The sequence below is a fragment of the Dryobates pubescens genome, chromosome 15, assembly GCF_014839835.1.
Source record: "Dryobates pubescens isolate bDryPub1 chromosome 15, bDryPub1.pri, whole genome shotgun sequence".
Classification (NCBI taxonomy): Eukaryota; Metazoa; Chordata; class Aves; order Piciformes; family Picidae; genus Dryobates; species Dryobates pubescens.
In genome coordinates, this window is record NC_071626.1 from 7,156,687 (window position 1) to 7,180,010 (window position 23,324).

Below are 23,324 nucleotides of genomic sequence, written 5' to 3' on the forward strand. Positions count from 1 at the left end.
TCCATAAAAGCATTTGATATTGTTTTTTAAACCCATAGTTTGGAGAACTGTGAGAGAATTAAACATAACTCTTAAAATGTTTTGAGACCAAATGGCAGAATGAAATTGGTCCATTACCCACTTCACTACAGATTCCACCAAGTATCTGCAGCTACCCCCTGAAATTGTACCTGCCAGTGCCTGCAGGTCGCAACTTGGGAGAGAAGAGATTGGGTTGAGGACCTGTGCAAGCACACTGCAGTCAGTAGCAAGCAGGTTTATGCACAGCTCACCTAGTCTTGTCACCTAGTCCAGTACTCTAGAAAAAAAATGGCACACACAGCATACACATGGAACTGCCAAACTCATGCTTTTTGCATCCTTAAGTAAGGAATGACTGTGCACTCCTGAAGCACTTTCCTTCACAGAAAAGTTTGACAATACCATGTAAGTACTGACTTAATTTTAAAATAATCTTCTGCTCATCAGTACAAGATGAGATCTGCAAACATTATCTGAACGAGGCTTCACAGACAACAGCACTCATGTCCCATCTGCGTGGGTGGCCTGCAGAGCAACTCTGAGCTTCTCTGACAACGCAGAATCATTAAGGTTGGAAAAGACCTCTAAGGTCATCAAGTCCAACCATCAACCCAGTAACACCATGCCCACTAAATCATGTCCTGGAGTGCCCTGACTACACGTTAACATGTTCCCTGAATGGCTGCAGTGAAATGGGCTCAGCTGCAAACCATAGATCCACTCCAGCCCGAGACCTGTAGCGTGGTTGCTGCACGTCCGAGCCTGTGCTCTGGAGAGGAAGGCAGAGGTGGCCCAGGGCAGACACAAGGCCGTATTACACGGCTTCAGCCGCCCCATGCAACAGCGGCCTGAGAGGGCCCGGCCGAGGCCCAGGGCCAGGCCCAAGCCCAGGCGCTCGCCACAGGTTGACCCCGCGCGAGGCATGTCGGGTACATCCCCCGCCCCCCGGCCTACACGTCCCGTCGTGCACCGCGGCCGGCGGCGCTGCGCGTCCCCATAGCCCTGCCCCTGTGCGGCACGCCGTCCGTCAGCATCCGGCGCGGGGCGAAGGGGGGCGCCTCTGTGACGTCACAGAGCGCAGCCAATCCCGAAAGGGAGAGCAAAACTGCCGGCTTTCAAATCCTCCGCCTCCCCCGCCCGCCCTTCACCCAGCGTCCCCGGCGGCGGCGTGAGGGCTCGGGCCGGCACCACGCCATCGCTTCCCGCGGCCTGAGGTTAGGGACGGGACGGGGAGGCGGGGGTGAGAAACGCTGTAGCCGTTTGTGGCCGGGACAGGGGGACTTTGTGTGGTGAGGTGATCTTGCGGGCTGCACTGCCCCCTCCGCAGCCGTCCCTGCCCCTTATGGCGGGGGTGGGGAGGCGGGAAGGGAGCGCTTCGCGGCGCTCCCTTGCGGAGGCGAGGAAGCACCCCCCTCCCGTGGATGTGAGTCACGGGAGCCCTTTCCGCCCGGCTCCGGCGGTACGGCTGGGGCCATCCGCGCGTCTGGCGAGGAGGGGGGCAGCGGCGCTGTCTCCGGGGTGACGGGGTCCGGAGGGTTGAGGGGGAGAGCAGGTGGCGGTGTGGCTGGCTCTTAGCAGCCTCCTCTAGGGATGGGGGCGAGCCCTCAGCCGCCATCGGGGGTGCGCCGCGCTAGGAGGCTGTCAGAGGCTGGCCGGAGGGTAACCTTGCGCTGTTATCCGGCTGCCCGGTGAGGCTGAGCCAGCTCCTCCTTAGGCGAGCACAGCAGGTACCGGTGCGGTGTCTGTTGGCATGGACCAACTTAAAGCATTCGGCCGAACTTACTTTATTTGACTATCGGTTAGCATACAACTTTATACAGCCTTTAAGCAATGAGGAAACCGCTCTTCCGGCACTTCCAGACCTTGTCTTTATTTGTTAAACATAATTAATTTATTGTTTTTTAACGCTTTCCTTGCGGAAGGATTAGCAGTGAGGAGCGGTCTGGTAGGCTGACAGCTGTGTGTGGCTGGCAATGTGCTTCGGGATATGCTGTTGAGATTGGGAAGTAGGCAGTGTGTAAGGTGAAGAAAGTAAAAGGAATTTTAAGGGAAAGAAGCAAAGGGAATGAGTACATCTCTAGGGTGTAGGAGAGCAGACTACTTCCTAGCTGGGTGTCAGGAGGAAAGGATGCATGTGCAGCTTCAGGGGGTGTTTTAAAACTGGTGATGTTTGGCTTGGATGTGAAAGTGTGGGGCTGCTTCTGAGTCAGATGATAACAGCAGGGAACCAATTTTCTGTTGTAGGAAGGAACCTTCATCCCTTCTCACACCCAGAGTCTGCTTTATAATCATGCTGCTTCTAAGCACTAGTTGTGTGTAGCCTTTTGTAACAGCAGAGGTGCTGGCATCAGAAACATGCTCTGTCTGTCCTGAGTGGAGGCTGATTACTTCATGCAGTGATTGATACTCATGAAAATGGTGTGTAGATGCCACTAAGCATGGCTTAACTTGAAACTTTTGCCTCAAGGCAAAATCCATCACCAGTGTAAGGTCATCCTGTTAAATGTGTCTAATGAATCTTTGTGGGACTTTGGAAAGGAAAGAGGACCCACAAACCTGAGAGTTTTGACTGCAGCACATGTGATGTTTTCAGCAACTCAGTGGTTCCAGAACTGTGCTGACAAGGGCGCTGCTGGGGTTAGCGGTGAAAAGGAGCAGCTGTGTTCTCTGGCTTGCTTTGGACAAGAGGGGAAACGTACAGTGTGTATAATTAAAGGATGGGATTTGTTAGTCTTAGTGCAACACTTTTACAACTAAAATTAGTGTCTTAATGTGGTCATAATGCATGGGTTTAACTACTAGTTAGTGATGAATTATAACAACTCCATGAAACCTCAAGTACTAGAAGAAACAACTCCATCTGACTGGCTGGCTTTGGAATATTAACCTCTCCTAACTTCCATAAGTCAGCTATGGTTAAAACACATTGAATACTTAGGAACAAACCCCACAGTGTTCAAATAAATACAATTATATAGAGAGATTGTGTTGTAGTTTGCTTTCTTTAATGTTAACAGGTTTGGTTTGGTTTCAGCTGACAGCATTTAAAGCCTGGGGAAACAGGAAAATGGCATCAGAAGATATCACGAAGCTCGCAGAGTCACTTGCCAAAACCAAAGTGGGTGATGGACAGCTGAGCTTCAAGGGCCAGAGCCTGAAGCTCAATACAGCTGAAGATGGTAAGAGAAAACATCCTTTAGCTTGGGAAGTGCCTCACTGAAATAAAGTCTTGTGGTGAACCTCCTGTTAATTCTGCATGGACAAGTTGTCATAATATTAACTGTGATGGAAGGGTCTCTCAGCTACGGCTGCTTCTGATAGAGATGTTTCCTTCTCTTCTGTACCCTGCTTTGACCTGTTACACTGGCACTGCTACAGCTGGCAGAACTGGTGTTTAGTTCTCTGTGTGATTTCTTTTGTTGTTGTCTTGCTGCTCTCTCCAAGTGCTTTTGATAGTCACTGTGTTAGAAGTCGGCTCTCCTTTTAAAGAGTAAGCAATGCATGGCAGCACTTGGAACAAGGAAAGGGCTTCAAAGACCTTCACAGAGGAATGGGCTGACATGGTAGTCTGCTGCAACAGCCCAGTTTCTTTCCCAATGTTGATCAGCTGGTTAAATTCTAGGGTTTTCCTCAAGAATACCTCTCTTGCTGGTGTATGTGTGTTACCACAAGACATTTGTAACTGGGAGGTTGCTAATGTAGTAAATGTTTGGAAGCCTGGGTGATATGTTCTTAGATCAGCATTTCTGCCACATCAAGAAACAGCATGTTCTTCAGGGATTATTTGCTGTGGGCCATGCCTTTCCAACTGATTTCAAAGGTGATGCTTTTTTTGATGTCATTTTACTATCATAGAATGGCTTGTGTTGGAAGGGATGTTTAAAGGGCATTTAGTCCAGTGCCCCCTGCAGTGATCAGGGACATATTTAACAAGATCAGATTGCTCAGAGCCCCTTCCAGCCTGACCTTGAATATTTCCAGGGACAAGGCACCTAACACATCCCTGGACAACCTGTGCCAGTGTTTCCCCTCCCTCACTGTAAAGAATTTCAGTGTGGTGCAAAGCCTTGGAGCTTGGAAATAAGTGCCCAACAATAGGAGAGAGGCTGTGGCCTGCTCCTGCATCTTGCATAGAATTTGTCTTGAGTTAAATTGTTGCACTTACATATTTGTAAGCAAGCACCTGCTTTTGCAGTCAGTGGGAACTTTGCTTCAATGCCTGTCCACTTGTAGCTTAGTCCTTGCATCTTTGTTAGGTACATATGCTCTAGCTCCTAAAACATGTGCTGGACGGCAGAGGAATCTTGCTGAGGAAGTAAGGAAACTTAGCCTTGCAGATAGGAGGATGGCTGTCAGAGAATAGAACTAGAAATAAATAGAGAAGGCAGGCTGGGGAATGGAGAACCTTCTCTAGTGACCTGACACTTCAGCTGTTCTCCGTTGCTGTTTCAGGGTTCTTTCAGATAATGTTGCTCAGCTGTTTCGATAAGGGTAGAGTTGAGTGTTACTGTGGTACCTAAGAGGATAGAAGGCTAAGATGACTGCTTTTTGCAGCTGAAGAAGTCATCAAGCAAATTGAGGAATTTGATGGCCTGGAAACATTGTGCCTGGAAGGCAACACAGTGGGTGTGGAGGCAGCAAAGGTCATTGCCAAAGCCTTGGAGAAGAAGTCAGAGCTCAAGGTAAGATCCTCATGAAGAGAAAGAACTGATGTGGAGAAATACTGGAGGGCTATCTATTCCCTTTCTGTGGCAGCCTGCCTTGAGTTAGCCTCCAAACTTTCTTGGTGGTTCTTTCAGCAGGAAGAATGATGGTAAGAAAACATGGCAGAACCTGGGGACTTCGGGATAGTGGGAATGTATTTTGCATTCCTAATTGTTCCTGTTCAGAAGTCTTCCAGTCTTAAAGCTGTGAAGCTGTCCAAAGAGGAGTCTCTCTGCAGAGGAAGCATCTGTAAACAAAGAACTGTGACAACAGAACTTAGCTTTTTCCATAAGAACTTGTATCATATCTTCTGAAGAATGAGTCTTCAGAGAATACCTGAGAATGGAGGAAGTGCACCAGCAGCTTTTTCCATGTCCAAGCTATTTTCCCTGCTGCTGTTCTAGCCTAATCTTGGGATGCTGTGCTGCTAGAGGCATTGTCCTTTGCAGGAGAGAAGTATGGAACACTGATTCATGTAATCACCCCAGTGGGGCTTTTCTAGCAAGTCCAGATTGTTGAGCTCCTTGCCTTAGTAAAATCTGCATTCCTAATGTATCCTTCAGTTTCCTGCTGGTTTTTTCCCTGTGGTAATTTTCTCAGCAGTAAAAAGAATCCTAGCTTGGGTGCAAGCAAGAACTCTTGCATAGTGTTACTTAGTGTGCATTTCAGTGACTTCATCCTTGCAAATGAAGTCATTGCAAGATTATTTCTGTAATGCTTCTTAGTACAAATGACAAGCCCAAGGGAAGACAGACAGCATTAAGCTGTCCCTAGTACTGTAATACACCTTGAATATGTAAACCTTTGTCCTTTGAATATACAAACTGTTATCCTTTAAGATTTTTAAGGGCTTCTCTCTGTATGTTTCTTATTTTAGAGGTGTCACTGGAGTGACATGTTTACAGGGAGACTAAGGTCTGAGATCCCTCCTGCTTTGGTAAGTGAAAACCAGATCAGACTTCTGACTAAACTTCTTTCCTCACCTGTCATGCTTTTTGTGGGAGTGTGGTTGGTTTTTTTTAGTGCAGAGCTGATCTTTCTCCATGCTGCTAACTCTCAGTGTCTAAGAATAGGTGGGTGATGGGGTTTTTCTTCTCTGAGGGGGAGAAGAGTTGATAAAAGGCCAAATGCAAGTCCATGCTAGCAAAGAAGCTTTTTTCACTGGGGAGAACATCCTCATGATCTGATAAATAGAATGGAAACTAAGCTCTCTGAATAAAAGCATGTGACTACCTCTTCCAAGCACGTTACAAAGCTCCCTGTGTCCGAGTCGTCTGAAGCAGGAACGTGAAACACTCGGCAGAATGAGAACAATTTTAGCAGTGTAGAGTGGGGAAACTCACTTAAGGAAAATGTGTTTTGACCTGAAGGCATGGGATAACTTCTTGGGGACTGTCTTATGGTTATCTTCAGCTTAATTTGCACAACTTCTTCTCTGGCCTTAGCAGTGAAGTTTTATTTCCCCACGTTGACTCTGCTGAATTTCCTCCAAGTGGGAATTTTTGCCGCATCACTGACATACCTAGCTGCTGCAGCGATGCTGTTGCTAGAAGTCAGTCCACTGCCTCCTACTTACTGCCATCTGTTTCCTTACAGATCTCTTTGGGGGAAGCACTCATCACTGCTGGAGCCCAGCTGGTGGAACTGGACTTGAGTGACAATGCCTTTGGGCCAGACGGCGTGCGAGGCTTTGAGGCGCTGCTGAAGAGCTCTGCGTGCTACACCCTGCAAGAACTCAAACTGAACAACTGTGGCATGGGCATTGGTGGTGGCAAGGTATGGGTTGTCTCCTTTTTAGGAGTGAGATCAGAGGCAGAACTTGAATTCAGAATTGCCCTGTGCAGAGTCACAGAATGTTTGGGGCTGGAAGGGATCTGTGGTGATTCTTCAGTTCAACTTTCCTACTCAGGGCAGCTAGACCAGGCTGTTCAGGGCTGTGTCTAGTCAGGTGTGGAGTGTCTCAAAGGATGGAGACTTCACAGGGTCTCTGGATAGTTTTATCCCAGTATTTAAGAACCCTTACAAAAATATTGTTGTGTTTAAATGGAATTTTCTCTGCATTAGTTGATGTACATTTGTCTGGCTCTGCCTTCCTTATCAGCTTCCAACCCCATCCTGTTATGGTGGCTTTTCCTACACATGGATGAAATCCCCCAGAGCACTCTTTAGCCTTTAATTCTAGCTCAGCATTCTCCCAGCATGTAAAACTTAGTCATTCTTGATGCTCTTTGCTGGACTCACCCAGTATGTCCATGTAGGAGCCTGGAACAGTACACAGATGCATTTCACATGGCTGAGGAGAGAAGATTCACTTCCCTTGACCTGCTGCCAGTGCTTTTCCCAAAGCATCTCAGTAGACTTTCTTTGCAAGTGCATATTGTTAGCTCATAGTCAACTTCTCATCCACTGGGACCCCCCAGACTCTTCTCTACCAAGCTATTTTGCTCCCAGTTGACTTCCAGTTTATGCCAGTACATGAAGTCATTTCCTCCCTATTCGCAGGACTTTACATTTCCCTTTAAACTTAATGAGATTCTTGTTGGCCCACTTGTCCAGCCTCAAGATTCCTTCCCTCTATTTTCATGGATGAGTTTCTGAAGTATGAAAAGCCCATCTGTTTTGCCAGGATAGGAGAATCTGATGTTTAGGATAGAACTGTTTTATGGCAAGGGACCCTGCAGCCTTGGATTGGAGAGAACAGTGCTACCAGGCCTAGCACTGAAGGGATGTTTGCTAGATGAAGCAGAAAACCTGGATAGTCACTATCACTGAGACCCTACATGTCAAAATGCTGCTAGTGGAGTCTAATGTGTTCTAGTGTTGCAAAATTAGTGTGCAAGTGTTGTAGTTAGACATCTTTGTTGCATACCCTGCTGCAGAAACTTAGGTCTCAGTGGTGACCAACGTGTTTCTTGAGGGCTGGGCACGCAAACCAGAATCTCCTGAAGGAATCCAAATGTGAGGTTGTGTAAACTGCTTGTCTTGTCTCTAGATATTGGCAGCTGCTCTGAAAGAGTGTCACAGGAAATCAAGTGCCCAGGGCAAGCCTCTGGCTTTGAAAGTGTTTGTGGCTGGCAGAAACCGTCTGGAGAATGATGGTGCCACAGCTCTGGCTGAAGCCTTTGGGGTAAGTACCGGAGCAGAGCTTCCAGATAGCAACCTGGAGCAAGGTGTGCTAAAGTGTTGATGTTGAGGATAATGCACATGGAGCTTGCCTCAGTTTGGAAGCAGTGGCTGATTGTTGGTTCACTACAGTCTCAATGTTCACTGCTGGAACTGGAGTCTTCAAGTGTGATGAGCATTTATGACTCTGTGACTTTAAAGTTCCAAACACATAGCTGGTGGCTGTGTTACCTGAGTGAGAAATAAGCATCTCCTGAATAGATGAATAGTCTATTCCTCCTGGTTCTGTGCTAATAGAGGTTATCTGACAGTGAAGTGAGTGTACTAGCTGACCTCAAGTGCTCCTCTGCCTACTTGTTCAATTATCTGGCAGAAGCACTTTTTCACTAGGATCATCCTGTGAGGGTCCTAAATGCCCCTTAGCTTTGGCTGTCACTGGGCAGCTTGCAGTTTTGTTGGAGAAAGAATTTGCTGTGCTTTGGGCCATCTGCTTGCTTTCTTCTACTGCTGCAAAAAGCAACTTCTTAACTACAGTGCATGTTGTCAGGTATATTAACAGTGATACTGTGAGTTATAGGTGGCTCTTATTTTTGTAGAGAGCTGTCTGGGTGTTTTGCCTAATGAGCAATCACGGCTAGAATAAGAGTAAGTACTTGAGAGGCACAAAGTGATTCATGAGGAGTTCAGATTGAGTGGCACTACCCAAACAGGATTCATGATTCTGTTTTGTGACATGCTGTTCAGTGCACAAACAGTGTTCACACCAATTTTCTTAGGGGTTTGCTTCTGCCATAACGGCAAAATGTAGACTTCCTTTGGGGGGAAAGTGCCCAGTGATGCTGCTCAGTCTGCTTCAGAGGTGTTGAGCCACAAGTGAAGAACTTTTGTTTTAAGCTATCCTAGAGCAGGTGTGCTGGGAGGGTGCTGCCTGTTACTGTTGAATCAAGGGCTTGTTATTACTCTGATAACTTGCCATGAGCCTGCAATTTCATTTAGATTTGTGCCATAATTGCTGGTAAATAAATCTATTTGGGAGTGCTAATGGAGCTTTGAGTTGGGGGAAAACAGTTTCAGACAAATCCTAGAGCAGAGCATTAGCTTGAGAAATGTCCTAACAGCTGCTTTTATCTGCATCCATTCCCAGATCATTGGAACTCTGGAAGAGGTCCATATGCCACAGAATGGGATTAACCATCCTGGGATCACAGCACTGGCTCAGGCTTTTGCTATCAACCCACTGCTTAAGGTTATAAACTTGAATGACAACACCTTCACGGAGAAAGGAGCTGTGGCCATGGCAGGGGTGCGTCCTAAGCAGTTGTGTTGGGTTTGTCTTCTGCTTCCCAAGCCTTCTTAAATGGAGGCAACATTAGTGCCTCTGTATTGGTGGAGCCATATGCCACACTGTGGTGAGCAGGATGACCTCCAAAGCATGTTTGTGCCTTCATGTTTGTGCTGCCTTGCAGACTCTGAAGTCGCTCCGGCAGGTTGAAGTGATCAACTTTGGAGACTGCCTGGTGCGTTCCAAGGGCGCTGTTGCTATTGCTGATGCTGTTAAAGAAGGGCTTCATAAACTGAAGGTATTGTCATCTTCCTGCTCATCCTTCAATCTGGAAAGACCTAGTTTCCCTTTTTCTGTCCATTGTTTTGAAGTGGAATTCACTTCACTGCAGGTCCTGTGCTCGCAACTTGAAAGCAATGAGCTGCGAGGAGAAAGTTCTTCACTGGGAGTTGTTAGCCATTGGAATGTGCTGCCCAGGGAGGTGGTGGAGTCACCATCCCTGGAGGTGTTCAAGAAGGGATTGGATGTGGCACTTGGTGCCATGGTTTAGTAGTCATGAGGTCTTGGGTGACAGGTTGGACTCGATGATCTTTGAGGTCTCTTCCAACCTTATTGATCCTATGGTTCTATGTTGTAAATTAGTGGTGTCACCACATCCAGCTAAGGCTGTCCTGTGTGGAGGTGTGCCAGAGACCAGTTTAGACTCTGAGGTTTTTTGTTTTAGAGCTATTGGTTTAACTGCCCAGGGGTGTTGTGGAGTTTCCCTCTCTGGAGGTACTCAAGAGCCACCTGGATGAGTTCCTGTGTGACCTGGTATAGGTGATCCTGCTTTGGCAGGGGGGTTGAACTGGATATCTCTCAAGGTCCCTTCTAGCCCCTGACACTGTGTGATTCTGTAACTTGGCAAGTGCTAGTCAAGAAATATAATGGAAGTATCTGCTTATGCAACCTCTCAGAGGGTTGTGAGCAGGGACTGAGATGTTCTTCATGACCACCTTGTAATAGCTTCAGTGTTTCAGAGTTCATACAGCTGGTACCTTTTCTTTGTTAGGGCACACTAAGAAGCTATCAAAGATGCAGCTTGTTTTAGGGTTTGGGCAATACCAATCTCCTAGATGAGTGTTTGCACAGGGCTTGGATTTGAAACATTCTGTAGGCCTGAGTTTGGTCAGTAATGTGATCCAGGGTCTCTAGAAACACCTGCCCATGGGTTACAGCTGCCCCAGGGCCAGATGCTGAACACAGTTCCTAACTTTGCTGAACTTTTGACTTTGACTGTAAACTTTTCTTCATATCTGAATCTCCCAGGAAAAATTAAGAAAGAATTCCAACAGGAGTATTGATGTGAACAGTCAGAGCCTCATCATTTTCTTTTAGAGCAGATGTGGTTAAGGGATTGTAGGATGAAGCAATTGCAGCTGATTCACTCTGTTCAAGGACTACTTGGCTTTTGCTGTTAATATTAAATCCCTTCTTAGGAAAGGATTGGTTGAGCACAATGTGGAATGCTTGGGGGATGGTGCCTGGCTGTTTAGTAACTTCACTCATACTAGTCTGGCCACTCTGTTTTTCTTTCTGTCTATCAAAAGTAGTAGTACTCCTAGTGTCTTTTGAAGGCCTTTAGCTTGCAACTGCAATGCTCAAAAGCAAATGTGCAGTCCATTCAGTACAGTAGCTACCCTTCTTTGCCAAGACTTGCTGGTGTGTGAATTCTGGAGTGTAACCCTTGAATGTGTGAAGGTATCCAGCCAGCTGATTGCTGAGGAACCAAAGTGTCTGCTACCTTTTAGGTGAGCAGCCAGAAAGGTCTGGCCTCTGTGGCTATTCTAGTAAAGTTACCTTCAGCAGTGTTGCTCCTAAGGGATTTTCTGTCTCCAAATGCCCCTTTTAGGTACAAGCAGGAGGCCTCTGTGTGACACTTTATTGCTGATTAAAAATACTTTATCTTTTTTAATAAGAGCCTCTCCCAATGAGTCTTTGCAGAACACTTGTAGGCACAGGGGGTGATGTGAGTGATAGATGCTGATACATTCTGCAAACAAATCCTTCTGCTTAGGAACTGAATTTGGCCTTCGGTGAGATCCAGCGAGATGCTGCTCTGACTGTTGCTGAAGCTCTTGAAGATAAGACAGCGTTGGAGAAGCTGGATCTCAATGGTGTGTAATTTTGCCTGATCCCAATGAGGGACAAGTGACAGTATCACATTCTACCCTTGCAGCTGTCAGTGTTTAGAAAGTGGAACTCAGAGTGACAGAACTTCAATGACCTCAGGCCAAGAAGCATTTAGATCCTGGAAGTTTTCTTAAGCCATTAACTGAGTTCATGGTTGGTTAAGCTCTTTGATACATATTGTAAGGTGGAAGGATTAACCTGGGGTTTCATGCTTGGGAACAAAGCTCTGTGCACATCACTGCAGAAGCCTGGGAGAGCTTTGGTGTTGGCTTTTACTTTTCATCATGTGGGTCACTGCATTGCAGTAGTACTGTGCCCTGTGTCTTTGTTCTCAGCTGTTCTGAAACAAGAGCTCTTTAGAGAACTATCAGGAAGTCACACTATTGTCAGGCTTGGGAAGGACCTTAGGGATCATCTAGTTCCAACCACCCTGCTGTGGGCAGGGACATATCATGCTAGATCAGGCTGCTCAGAGCCACATCCAGCCTGGCCTTAAACTTCCAGGGATGGGGCTTCTACTTACTGTCTCTCAAAGACAGCCTGGAATATTAGGAGGCTTGTTTGCCTCCATCCATTGTGTGATGCTGCTGAAATTCAAGTGCTTGATTTTTTGCATTGCTGCCCCTAAGGGGTTGTGTAGAAATGACTGATAACTATTCCATTTCAGAAGTAAGATAGGCAAGACTGTACATGCTCAAGAACAGATTTGTGTGCATCTGTTAAGTCTTTGCTTTCTTCTGTCAACCTAGGTAACACTCTGGGTTCTGAGGGCTGTGACCAACTCCGGGAGATCCTTGAAAGCTTCAACATGGGAGCTGTGCTGGGACCTTTGAGGTTGAGAGTTTACATTGGAAATTTGTTGACAGTTTTCATCAGCAGTGTTGTTCACCCATCCATTTTCAAATAAGAGCTGTAAGCATTGCAGATGGATGTTGGGCTGGGTGTGCAGTGTGGATGGAGCACAGCAAAGGGATTCTGTAAGCTGCCTTGTTATCATTGATGGACTTAGTGTTAGCTATTGATTGCATATCCTGCTCTCTGCTTGCCATTGTCAACTGGGTGACTGGAGCCTAAGTGTCCTCTGTTGTGGACAGATGACCTCTTGCAGTAATTCTTGAGGGGAGGCTGTGTTTCTGTTCTTGGGGAAAACGTTTCAGTTCTGCTGTACAGGAGTTGCCAATACTGTAACATGCAGCTCTCAATCCTTAGTGATGATGAAGAGGAGGACAATGAAGGGGAGGAGAATGAAGAGGAGGGGGAAGAGAATGAAGATGAGGAAGAGGAAGATGAAGAGGAGGAGGAGGAAGAGGAAGAACAGCAGCAACAGCTGAATGAGAGAGGGCCAGGGGAAGAGGAGTTACTGACTCGTACAAACATAATCGATTCACAGGTAAGCTTCTCTCCAGATGAATTCCTGCTGCTTTCAGCTGGAGGAGACTGAAGGGGGAAATGAGATCTGGAGTGAGCCTGAGCTTGGAGTGCTGGCAGGTGTTCACATTCCTGTGTGGGCTGGCACTGTAGTAAGTTAGGGATATGGCATGCATGAAAGAGAACTGTTAGTGTGCCTGTGCACACATGCATGGAGGGGAAGGCTGAGTGGTGGTGGTTGCAAACAGTGGGAGAAAGCTTTGCCATGTCCAGAGAACGGTGGGAGCCTTGTAGATGCAATGCTGTGATAGCATATTCTGGGGGCTCATTCCAGGCTCAGATATTCCAATGTAGCAAATCCTGAACTGAGGCACCTCTGTCCTGACCTGTCCTACATGCATTTGCTGCTGAACTAATAAACTTGAGGTGAATCCTGCCTGTTTCAGAGTTCAACTCCAGTGCCATCTCCTCCTGTGGATGTTGCCACATTCCTTGCTTTCCCATCCCCAGAGAAGCTGCTGCGACTAGGACCGAGGTGCTCTGTGCTGATAGCCCAGGAGGTATGTGAGCCAGGAGTCTTCTGTGCTTCTCTTGGAATCATTTCATCCCCAGAGCTGACAACTTTCTCTTGAGACCTAGATTTGCATCTTCTCCCCAGTGATCCTGAGGAATCTTGTGGAAGCAGATATAATGAAAGCTTATAGTGGCACTGTGTAGAGTAACTTTGTGGTGTTGCTTACGCCTGTGTGACCAAGGCAAAACAGATGTAGGTCAGCTGAAGGCTGTAATTCTTGTCCCAGCTCTAGCAGACACCCCTATCTTCTGTAGCTGGTGAGCAGTGGACTGCAAGGCCTTTTTTAAACTCTTTTGTTGTCTTTCAGACAGATACATCTGATGTAGAGAAAGTAGTTACAACTCTCCTGAGGATATCCTCTGTCTTCAAAGATGAAGCCCCAGTGAAAACAGCAGTGCATGAAACAACAGGTGACTGGACCTTTCTTCACTTCCTTCTGTGACCTGCTTCAGCATCAAGGACACCAGTGCAAAACAGAGGAAGGCCCCTGTGGGCCAAACTGTTGTCCCTGACAGCAGGAAACCTTAAAGTGCCAGGCTGTGCCATGCTGTTGTGTAGAGTTTCCCTCTGAACTCAGCACATCTTATTTTTCCCAAAGCTTGACAAGAGATGTCTGTGGCTGCTGTCACAGTGGATCTGTGCTGCCCTTACTGCAACTCCTTGATGCTAGGTTGTCAATAGTCAGTGGTTCTCTGTTCCAAGGTCAGTTAATTTTTGAAGGCAACAGCATTTAAAGTCTTCAAGGCATTCAACATCTAAAGTCTTTAGCAGGAGGTAGCCTTTCCTTACACTTAGTATTAAGAGTAGAAGAAGATACTGTAAAGAGAAAGCTCTCAGTGTCTCTTACCAGTTTGAAACATGTAATTCCCTCTGGAAGTTGAGATTTGTGACATGAGACAAGGCACAGAAGCTAATGTACAGGTCAGGGACTGGTACTCTATATTGTGGAGCAGTGCTTCAGGTGAGGTCTGGGGTTTTTTGTGTCAGCTAGCAGTTCCCCTTCATGTTTTCACTTGAACTGGAATTTCCAGATGCCCCTGACAATTCCCCATCAGTGCAGCCCTCCCACATCTGAGCTGCCTGTCAGTATTGTGCAGAAGACCTGGAATCCACTTTTAAGACCAGGGTGTGCTCCAAATGTGCTTTTCCCTCGTTTGAAATGTCTTAGCTTGGAATATATAGGCATGGTGAAACTGTCTGTACAGCAGTAGTGTAATAGAGTTCCAGCTGATTATGTGTCCAAAGCCAATCAGTTGGCATCTCATTTAGCTACTGCTGACCTCAGCTCATGCTCACTGAGCTGTCTCCAAGAAAATAGAGCACAGGGTATTCCTGTTGTCTGAAGTGTGCTTGTGTATGCATTTATCTTAATAGCTGTTCCTCACTGCTACTCCTTAGGGGAAGGCAGAACCTGGTAATTACTCTTTCCTTCCAGAAAAGTAACCAGCAGCTGTGATCAGTGAGGTACCTGGCTAAGGTCTGGCACTGTCCTGCAGCAGTTCTGGTGGGCTCTAAGAAACCAGACAGTCAGATGTCAAAATGGTTGCCTTGCCTGCCTCACAGGCACCAGAGGCTAAAGCTCTGGTTTGCCTGTAATCTGTGGCAGAACATTGGTCCTGAGCAAGCCCAGAAAACAACTGAGCCTGTTTTCTTGTGTTCTCATTCCTTGTGAGTTCCTGGTGGCCTTTAAAACATCAAGGTCCTAGCTCTTGCTGCTCTGCTCCACCTGGTCGTGTTTGTATGCAGGCTCAAATACCTGGAGGAGAGCATTCTGTGGTGCACAGGACTGAGATCAAACTGCATCTGAAGCTTGGCAGGGTGGGAGTTAGTTTTGGGTGGATTTCTCTTTTGCCTCTTTTTGTGGTGTTTTTCTTTGTATCAGCCATCATACTTACAGACTGGATTCCACCTGTTTCAGGGTTCACACTTAGCCCCTGCTAGGTATGAGGTGGTATCTTAACAGAACTGCTTTAACAGCAGATATTCCCTGAGGTTCTGGGTGGTCAGTCTGGATCTTAAAATCCATAAGAGTTTCCCTTTCCCTGTTTAATGGGAAATGTTTCTTTATTTCTAGATGCTTTGATGAGAAAAGCCTTTGGTTCTGCCACATTCAATTCAGATGCATTTCTCACAAGCCTCTTGATCCACATGGGACTACTTAAGGTATGAAAGAAGGAATGAGCTAAGTTATGGTCTGTTTAGGCTGTTGAAGACCAGGACCAGCTGGGTTTGGGGTAATTATGTTGCCATGGAAGCAGCTGGGTGCCTGTGTATGCCTGGTGCCCAGGGACAATGGAAGGCAGCAGGCCTGGCAGAAACTGCAAATTGCAAGGCTGCTGTAGGATGAAGGCTCTTTATCTTTCCACTTAATATGCTCTGTGTTCTCAGTCATCCACTAAAGGTAGGGAGGGTCTGGTAAGGAAATAGTGCTGCTGCTGGGCTATGGTGTCTATAAAAAGCCATGTCCAGGAGTCTAATCTACAACAATATTATTAGCTAATGTAGTCCTTCAGGGCATGGCTCAAACATTCCATTCACTCATGCTAAACCAGTAGCAGTCAACTTCATGCTTTGGAGTATCTTTGCCAACTATTAGTCAAATATGTAGTGTTATGAAATAAACTCTCATGAGAGAGGATGGAGGGTCAATGTGAGACCTAACAACTGTGTTAGAATGCCTGTAGCTGTACTCTGGAGAGGTGACCTCTGCCCAGTCATCTCACTGAAAGTACATCTACAGGCATTCTAATGCCTCTCCCTTGCCTCCTTGTGCTGCAAGGGTTAATGTTTCTTACTTCCTCAACACCTGGAAGCTGAGAATGGAAACTTGGACCGAGACAATTCTAAACCACAGAACAAGCCATAGTATGCTAAAGCTGCCATCTCTGAATTAGGTTTATAGATACCTTTCTGGTATCCTTCAGCTTGGGGTACAGGTAGCTGTTGGCATACTTGGATAAATCGTAATTTCCCCAAAGTCAGTTAGCCTTTCCTTGGACTGAAGCTGAGCTTTCCACTTCTCAGCTCAATAGAAGCAGAAATGGCTTTGTTCTGCAGAATGCTTGTTTTGGTGACTACCACCTACCTCTTATCCCATACAGAAAACAGCAAGTGTGCATGAGGGGTAAGTCACAAGCTTGTGCTCTGGAGGAGTTTTCAGACCAGGAAGTGGCATTGGTGATGATAAACCCTTGAGGAGCAGCCAAATGATTGTTTATCCTCTGTAACACAGAGGACTGCTGAATTAGGCATATGTGGAGAGCAAGCAGCTTCCATCATTTTCTGTCTCACATAGCTGGGAGCACATAAGCAACAGATTGTTCTTAGCACCATGAAATACAGAGTAATACTCCTAGGAATGCAGGTCCAGATCCTGCCTCCAGAATGAAGAGTTTAGCTGAGATGGCAGTGGAAAAATTAATGAAAGCAAGTAGGGCCCTGTAGGTTAGCATCATATTAGGAGCAAGAATAACTTGGGCATGGTGGCAGCAACAGGGATGACTTTAGCTTTGTCTTGTATGTAATTGAGGGACTGGTTCTGGGAACACCACATCAAGTTCTGGAGGAAGCCTGCCAGAGTGGAGATGGGACAGAGATGAGCTACAGAATTATGCAAGACAGCATGAAGGCAATTGAATTCTTTATGAATTGAATGTGGGTAGAATTCCTTAGAAGAACACTTTGACACAGGGCCTCTGAGAAGATTTGGCTGTTTCACTCCAGTTCATTACTTCCTTTCCCCATTGTTGCTGCTCTCAGTGATTAGGCTCTAACTGGTAAGTGTGGGAATGTTCTTCATGCTGATTTGTTTCAGATGCTGTGGGAGGCTATGGAGTTGGCTGTTACTGTCTTGAGGGATGTTGCACTTGATCCAGGGAGCAGCTTTCTCTCCTACACTATGGCAGCACTTCACTCAACAGGGAGGTTGTTGCCTCTGAGCTAGAGTAGGTTAGATAAAATAGTGACTGTCTGCCTGACTTCCTTTTATGGCCTTTTTTTCAGAGTGAAGATAAGATCAAAACTGTCCCAAGCCTCTATGGTATCCTTATGACATTGAACCACATGGTCCAGCAGGATTATTTCCCCAAAGCCCTGGTCCCAGTTCTCTCAGCTTTTGTCACAAAGTGAGTATAGTACTTGCCATGCAGTCACCTCTGTGGGAGCTAGTGACACTGAGGGATAATAGTTATGTCTACTAAATAGCTGTTCTGAAATTAAGCTTAAAGTTTCATGGGCCTCTACTTTTCTCTTGCTCACTCCAGAATGCATGGTTTAAAGTAAAATGTCTTGATCCTAAAGATGAAATGGTGGAAAGCTGGCTTTGCAATCTCTGCCTCAGAACCAGTTAATTGTGAAGAGACTCGTGCCAGTCACAGAAGAGGTGACTTCAGCTTCAGGAGAACTGGAGCTTAACCTGCTCAATTTCCAGGCTACTGCTTGAGTGATCTGGATCTAACTGTACCCTTCAAATCACCCTTCTGAGTGTGAGGGTCAGCAGAGCCCTGCCTGAGTTGTCATGCTCTGTAACACTGAACACTTGCACATCAAAGCAGTGGAAAAACAAAGATTGAAGTTGTTCCTCAAGAAAACTGTTCCTACTGGGACAGCAACAAGGCCAGCAGTTTTGGGAACTGAACTGGGAGCATAGGTGAAGAAGCTGCTTCTACTGCCCCCCTCTAATGTTCTTACTTCCAGTGTACATGTGGTGCTCAAGGATATGGTCTAGTAGTGGCTCTGGCAGTCAGGTAATGGTTGAGTCCTTTCTAACCATGGTGATTCTGATAGTTGATTAGATAGTGTTGGATGATAGGTTGGACTCTATCTCACAGGTCTCTTCCAACCCAGTTAATTCTGTTCTGTGATGGATATAGAATCAACTCCTGCCCCCCACCAACTTCAGTTTCTTAATGTCTTAAAGCACAGCCAATGCAACAACAGTGGAAGTTACCTCTTCTAGATTAACTTCTTCAATGGAAGTTATCAAACACTGGAATAGGCTCCCCAGGGAGGTGGATGAATCCCCATCCCTGGAGGTGTTTGAAAGAGGCATAGACTTGGTAGAGGTAGATAATGGTCAGACTTGATGGTCTTAAAGGTCTCTTCCAACTGCAAGATTCTGTGATGTAAGCAAGAAATATCAGGACCTTGGTGTGTGAAGTTGTCCAAACAGATCACTGGATTTCTGCTGTTTCCTCCACTGCTGCCTGTGATCTTGCCTGCTGATCAAATAGATCAGTGTGAGAATCCAACACCAGCCCCAAAATAAAAGGATGAAGAAACTGATGCCTTTATTTTGTCAGGCACTGGTGGTCTGAGACCCAGCTTGATCAAAACAAGTGCAACTTGGTGTCTATCAGCTCCAGCTCTCCCAACAGAGGGTTTAAATCTCTCAAAGCTGAGACTGCAGAAGAGGGGACTTTGGTTCAGTGCATTTGACCCTTCTAATGCAGTCTGTCAGATTCCAGTGCCTGGAGTAACTCATAACTCAACTTGACATATCCTTCTAAATGTCTTGTGTGAGCAAATTCACTTACACTCAAGGAGAGGGGGGATGTAGGCTCCAGGCCTACAAAATAGCAATAACTATGTGTGTTTAATCTGTGGGTGATGCTGTATATGGCAAAAGTGAAATTCTAGGCTTAATGTGTTCATCAACAAAGATTCCATGGATTCCAGAGCCAGAAGCACAAGAGGGGAAGCCTGAGATTGTTCTAAGAGTCTGTAAAAGTTCTGAGAGCCAAGAACCTCTCTCAGTAGAAGGCAGATCTACCTGCCCCAGGAATGTAGGGGGTGTTCATGCCAAGCCTGCAGCCTCCTTGGTCCTGAGAAGTTCTTGGAGGCAGTGTGTTCTGATTTTCAAACCCCTCTGTTGCAAGCTCTGATACCCCAGGGAAGCTGAAGCCCTCTGCAGCATAATGAAGCCAGCACTAAATACAAGCAGCATTAGCTTTGTGTCTTGTAAATGCATGCATTTCATTAAATGCTTGCTTTAAGGAAACCAAGAACAGCTATTAAATTCTTCTCAGTGGTTTGGAGAGAAGAGTAACAGTCCAAAAACCAGAGAGTTCAGTTCAAACAGCTGCTCAATTAACTTACATCCTTTGGATTTCCTTGGAATTCAGTCAGAACAAAGTCACTTCCAAACTTTAAATGTCTACCTGGTTAACCTGCTCCTTTGGGCTCTTTCTGCAACAAACCTACCTCTGGTGTCACAGGATCACAGGATGTTAGGGGATGCAAAAGACCTCTGGAGTCCAGCCCCCCTGCCAGAGCAGGACCATAGATTCTAGCACAGGAATGCACCCAGATGCGTCTTGAAAGTCTCTAGAGAAGGAGGCTCCTCCACAGCCTCCCTGGGCAGCCTGTTCCAGTGCTCTGTGACCCTCACAGTGAAGAAGTTCCTCCTCATGTTGAGGTGGAGCCTCCTGTGCTGTAGTTTCTATCCATTGCCCCTTGTCCTACCACAGGGTGCAGCTGAGCAGAGCCTGTCCCCTCCCTCCTGACCCCCAGCCCTCAGATATTTATGAACAGTTATTAAATCCCCTCTCAGTCTTCTCCAGACTAAAAAGCCCCAGGGCTCTCAGCCTCCTCTCATAGGGCACCTGCTCCAGGCCCTCAATCCTCCTGGTAGTCCTCTGTTGGACTCTCAAACCCATGAGTCCCTCCCTTGCAGGTAACTGAGACATGGTGGTTTCTAGGTTTTGCAGGTCCCTCCTGAGCTGTTCAGTTCTCACAGCTGCCTAGGCTAGAGCCCTGCTGCCTTTTGCTGCAAGGGCTTTACCTTGGGAGTGGTTGCTCTCCTTTCTTTTGTGACTACTTGTGATGCTTCTGTTCTCCACTCAGTAATGAAGTGATGGCTGCAGACTGAGCATCATCCATCTTGCCCTGCTGCCGTCAGTCTGTGGTTTCTTTTTGGTGGACACAAGAGGGTGCTGTGAAGCTTTTCCATCAATTTGTGAGGTGGAAACACAAAGTGGCTGGCTGCTTGCCTGCTTGTCACTTGCTGGAGGTGGTGGTGTGGTGTTTTAGTAAGGGTTGGGTTTGGGGTGGGGTGGGTTGGTTGGTTTGGGGTTTTTTCTGTGCTCTGCTGTTGGGTTGGATGGCATTGCTGTCATCTTTCAACAGTTCCTAGGCAGGCAGTTGAACTCCACAGCAAGTAAGGAGGCTCTCAGTGTTGGAGGAGGCTTGGTGTTAGGAGCAGAAGCTGAGGGAGCTTGGCTGTGTGATCAACATCAGCAGCTGAGCTTCTCTGTTTCCAAAAATGAGGAGCTGCCTGTACAGAATCAGCCTCTCCTCACTGCACACAGGGCTGGATCTTCCAAAGCTGGTGATGGGAATACCTCACCCAGCCCCTTTGAAGGTAAACTTCAAGTTGGACTTGTTCAGTGTGGGACACTGAATGGCTCTTGGGGGAATGAAAGGGGTAACTCTTCTCTGGGCTGTGCTTCTGCTGCACCAGAGCAGACACGGAGGTCTGTACCACAACCTCAGCAGCTGCTGGCCATGTGCATTAATCCAAAGATTAATTTCATGCTCCTGCTTAGACATTCTAGTCTTTATTTCAGCACACCCTTCTTTCCCAAAGTGAGTGGCCCTCACTGCTATTAATTAAAGGTTATTTTGCTGTGAGGGGTTGGGAGAGAAGTTAAATCAATTATTTCCATTCTCAGAACAGAGGATTAGAATTAATTTGGAATTCCCTAATGAATGGCTCCAGAGTGTGTGGTTTCAGTGGTGCTTGGAGAGCAGCTAACCTGTAGAAACAACTGTACACTGCTGGGGGGTGATGGAGGTATTAGGGACATTTTTAGCCCCATGTTAACCCTGCTGTGACTATTTCTGTTGTCTAGTTTCAAGGAGTAGGTTACTCTGCTACTGTAACCTCTCTGCCAGGCCCTTTCAGAGGATGCCCTGCACAGATTCTGTGCTCCCTGAAAGGTGGCCTAGCCAAGCCAGGCCAGTCAAGTGTATACTTGATCTCAGGGCTGGGGAGGGCAGGAGGTTACATTGCCTCTTTTAAGGGCTTCAAAAGTCCTGAGATCAAAGTTACTGTTGGGCCACAGACAGCCAATGGCTTGGTAAGAAGAGACTTGAGTATGAGCAGGCTTGTCTTCTGTGTTTTGGGGCCCTAATCAGGGGATCCATGTGGAAAATCCCCTTGCCAGGGAGGGAAGGGGGTTTCCACCCCTGCTTACTTTGTTCTACCCACAAGGAGACACTGAAGTGCAGAGATCAACAGCCTGCTCCTGCTTTTTGTACCTGTGGAAATAAATGCTGTTTGTTGTCTTCCTGACTCTGACTTAGCAACAGGAGAGTGTTTTCCACAGCAGGCTCTGAATGGGAAGCAGCAATGAGGACCTAGCTGCAGGAGAGATGGGTAGACTTTGGGGCATGCAAGCTCAGCACATTTGGAGCAGTGTTTATTTGCTCATTCAAAGCCAGATAGAAAGCAGTTCTGAAAGGTAGTGTTTTAAGTCTGGGCTGCATCACGACAAGCATAGCCAGCAGGCTCAGGGAGGTGATTCTCCCTCTCTACTCACCTCTGGTGGGACCCTACCTGGAGTACTGCCTCCAGTCCTGGAGCCCCTATTACAGGAAGGATCTGGAGGTGCTTGAGTGTGGCTTTAGAGGGCCAGGAGGATGATCAGAGGGCTGCAGAACCTTTGCTATGAGGACAGACTGAGGGAGTTGGGGCTATTCAGTTTGGAGAAGAGAAGGCTCTGAGGAGACCACCTTGTGGCCTTCCAGGATCTGAAGGGGGCTACAAGAAAGCTGGGGAGGGACTTTATAGGGTGTCAGGGAGTGATAGGACTGGGGGGAAGGGAGCAAAACTAGAAATGGGTAGATTCAGATTGGATGTTAGGAAGATGATTTTCATCCTGAGGGTGGTGAGACACTGGCACAGGTTGCCCAGGGAGGTGGTGGTAGCCTCATCCCTGGAGGTTTGTAAGGCCAGGCTGGATGTGGCTCTGGGCAATCTGATCTGGTGTGAGGTGCCCCTGGCTGTGGCAGGGGGGGTTGGCACTAGATGGTCCTCGAGGTCCCTTCCCTAACAATTGTGGTTCTGTCTCCTCTCCCCACAGACCAAACCGTGCATTTGAGTCGTGTTCCTTCGCTCGCCACATGCTCCTGCAAACCCTCCACCAGCTGTAAGAGATGGGAGCTGCTCCTCTGCCCTTCCTCCTCACAGGACTGCTGGCAGCAGAGAACTCGGAGCTGCCTGCTGGGAGAGGATTCCAGAGCCCACAAAGACATGCTGTCCTGTCCTTTGTTTGTCTGTCTCTCTGTTTTCTCCCTGTAGAAGGTCTGTCCTCCTGCTTTTTATAAACCTGAACAAATCCTGCTGAATTATTATTTTTTTACTCCAAGTGACTCCCTTGTCTGCAGGGTAGGTTCTTTATGCTAGGAAAAAGTCAGTGCTGCTCCGAGCTCTGCATGACTTGAAGAGTTCTCCACTTTGCTTGCATTGGTAAGGGTGTGCCAAGAGAACCATGGGGCCCAGAAGTGCTCCCACCAAGATCAACCCAGCTGTGCGTTTTACTGATAGCTTTCAGTGCAGCAGAGGCTCTGCTGCTGCCTCTGCTGCTCCAGGTCGGTGGAGTACTTGACCCCTTTCTGCTTCTGCTTGGTCAGAGGGGGTGAGATGTGCTCCTCTCCTTTCTTTCAAGTCTATTTCATGCAGGCAGGGTTGGATTTGTATTTCATACATGTTCCTCTGCTGCTGTGGCTGGAAATGTTTGTGTTGTGTGGCTGACCCTGGTGGCCACTGCTTAAGGGAGCAACCATTCTTATTGTAAATTTGTTTTGCCAGTGCTTGTGTTGTTCCCTCTTCCTTATCCTTCTCTTACTAATAAAATAGACTTGATTTGGAAGTGAATACAACATAGGAAATCCCTCTGGAATGTGTTCTGTTTCTCCTCTTTTTGACAAAGCACTGGGCCTCTGCACTCTCCATGTTTGGAAGCTGAGCCACGTGTAAGGGCACAAAGGAGCAGGGATGTGCTGATCACCTTTTGGGTTACTTCTTTTCCTTGTGCTGGAGTAGTAGCAGCAGCTGCCCTGAGCTCTGGATGGAGGATT

General features: G+C 47.0%; 1 protein-coding gene across 1 annotated transcript; it reads left to right on the forward strand.

Annotated features, from left to right (window-relative positions):
- The first annotated feature begins 1,161 nt into the window (after window positions 1-1,161).
- Window positions 1,162-22,795, forward strand: RANGAP1 (Ran GTPase activating protein 1). The gene is made up of 17 exons (XM_054168131.1): window positions 1,162-1,235; window positions 1,944-1,966; window positions 3,063-3,200; window positions 4,576-4,703; window positions 5,603-5,662; window positions 6,322-6,501; window positions 7,718-7,852; window positions 8,993-9,151; window positions 9,315-9,428; window positions 11,187-11,286; window positions 12,052-12,136; window positions 12,512-12,692; window positions 13,117-13,230; window positions 13,552-13,654; window positions 15,319-15,407; window positions 17,247-17,368; window positions 22,328-22,795. The coding sequence occupies exons 3-17, from the start codon at window positions 3,089-3,091 to the stop codon at window positions 22,395-22,397; spliced, it is 1,752 nt and encodes a 583-aa protein (XP_054024106.1). The 5' UTR covers window positions 1,162-1,235; window positions 1,944-1,966; window positions 3,063-3,088; the 3' UTR covers window positions 22,398-22,795.
- The last annotated feature ends 529 nt before the right edge of the window (window positions 22,796-23,324 follow it).

Bases quoted from the DNA above. Each gene is read 5' to 3' on its own strand.
- RANGAP1 (XM_054168131.1), top strand. From the start codon at position 3,089: ATGGCATCAGAAGATATCACGAAGCTCGCAGAGTCACTTGCCAAAACC. The intron at 3,201-4,575 runs GTAAGAGAAAAC...TGCTTTTTGCAG, and splicing joins GCTCAATACAGCTGAAGATG to CTGAAGAAGTCATCAAGCAA. The intron at 6,502-7,717 runs GTATGGGTTGTC...TCTTGTCTCTAG, and splicing joins TGGGCATTGGTGGTGGCAAG to ATATTGGCAGCTGCTCTGAA.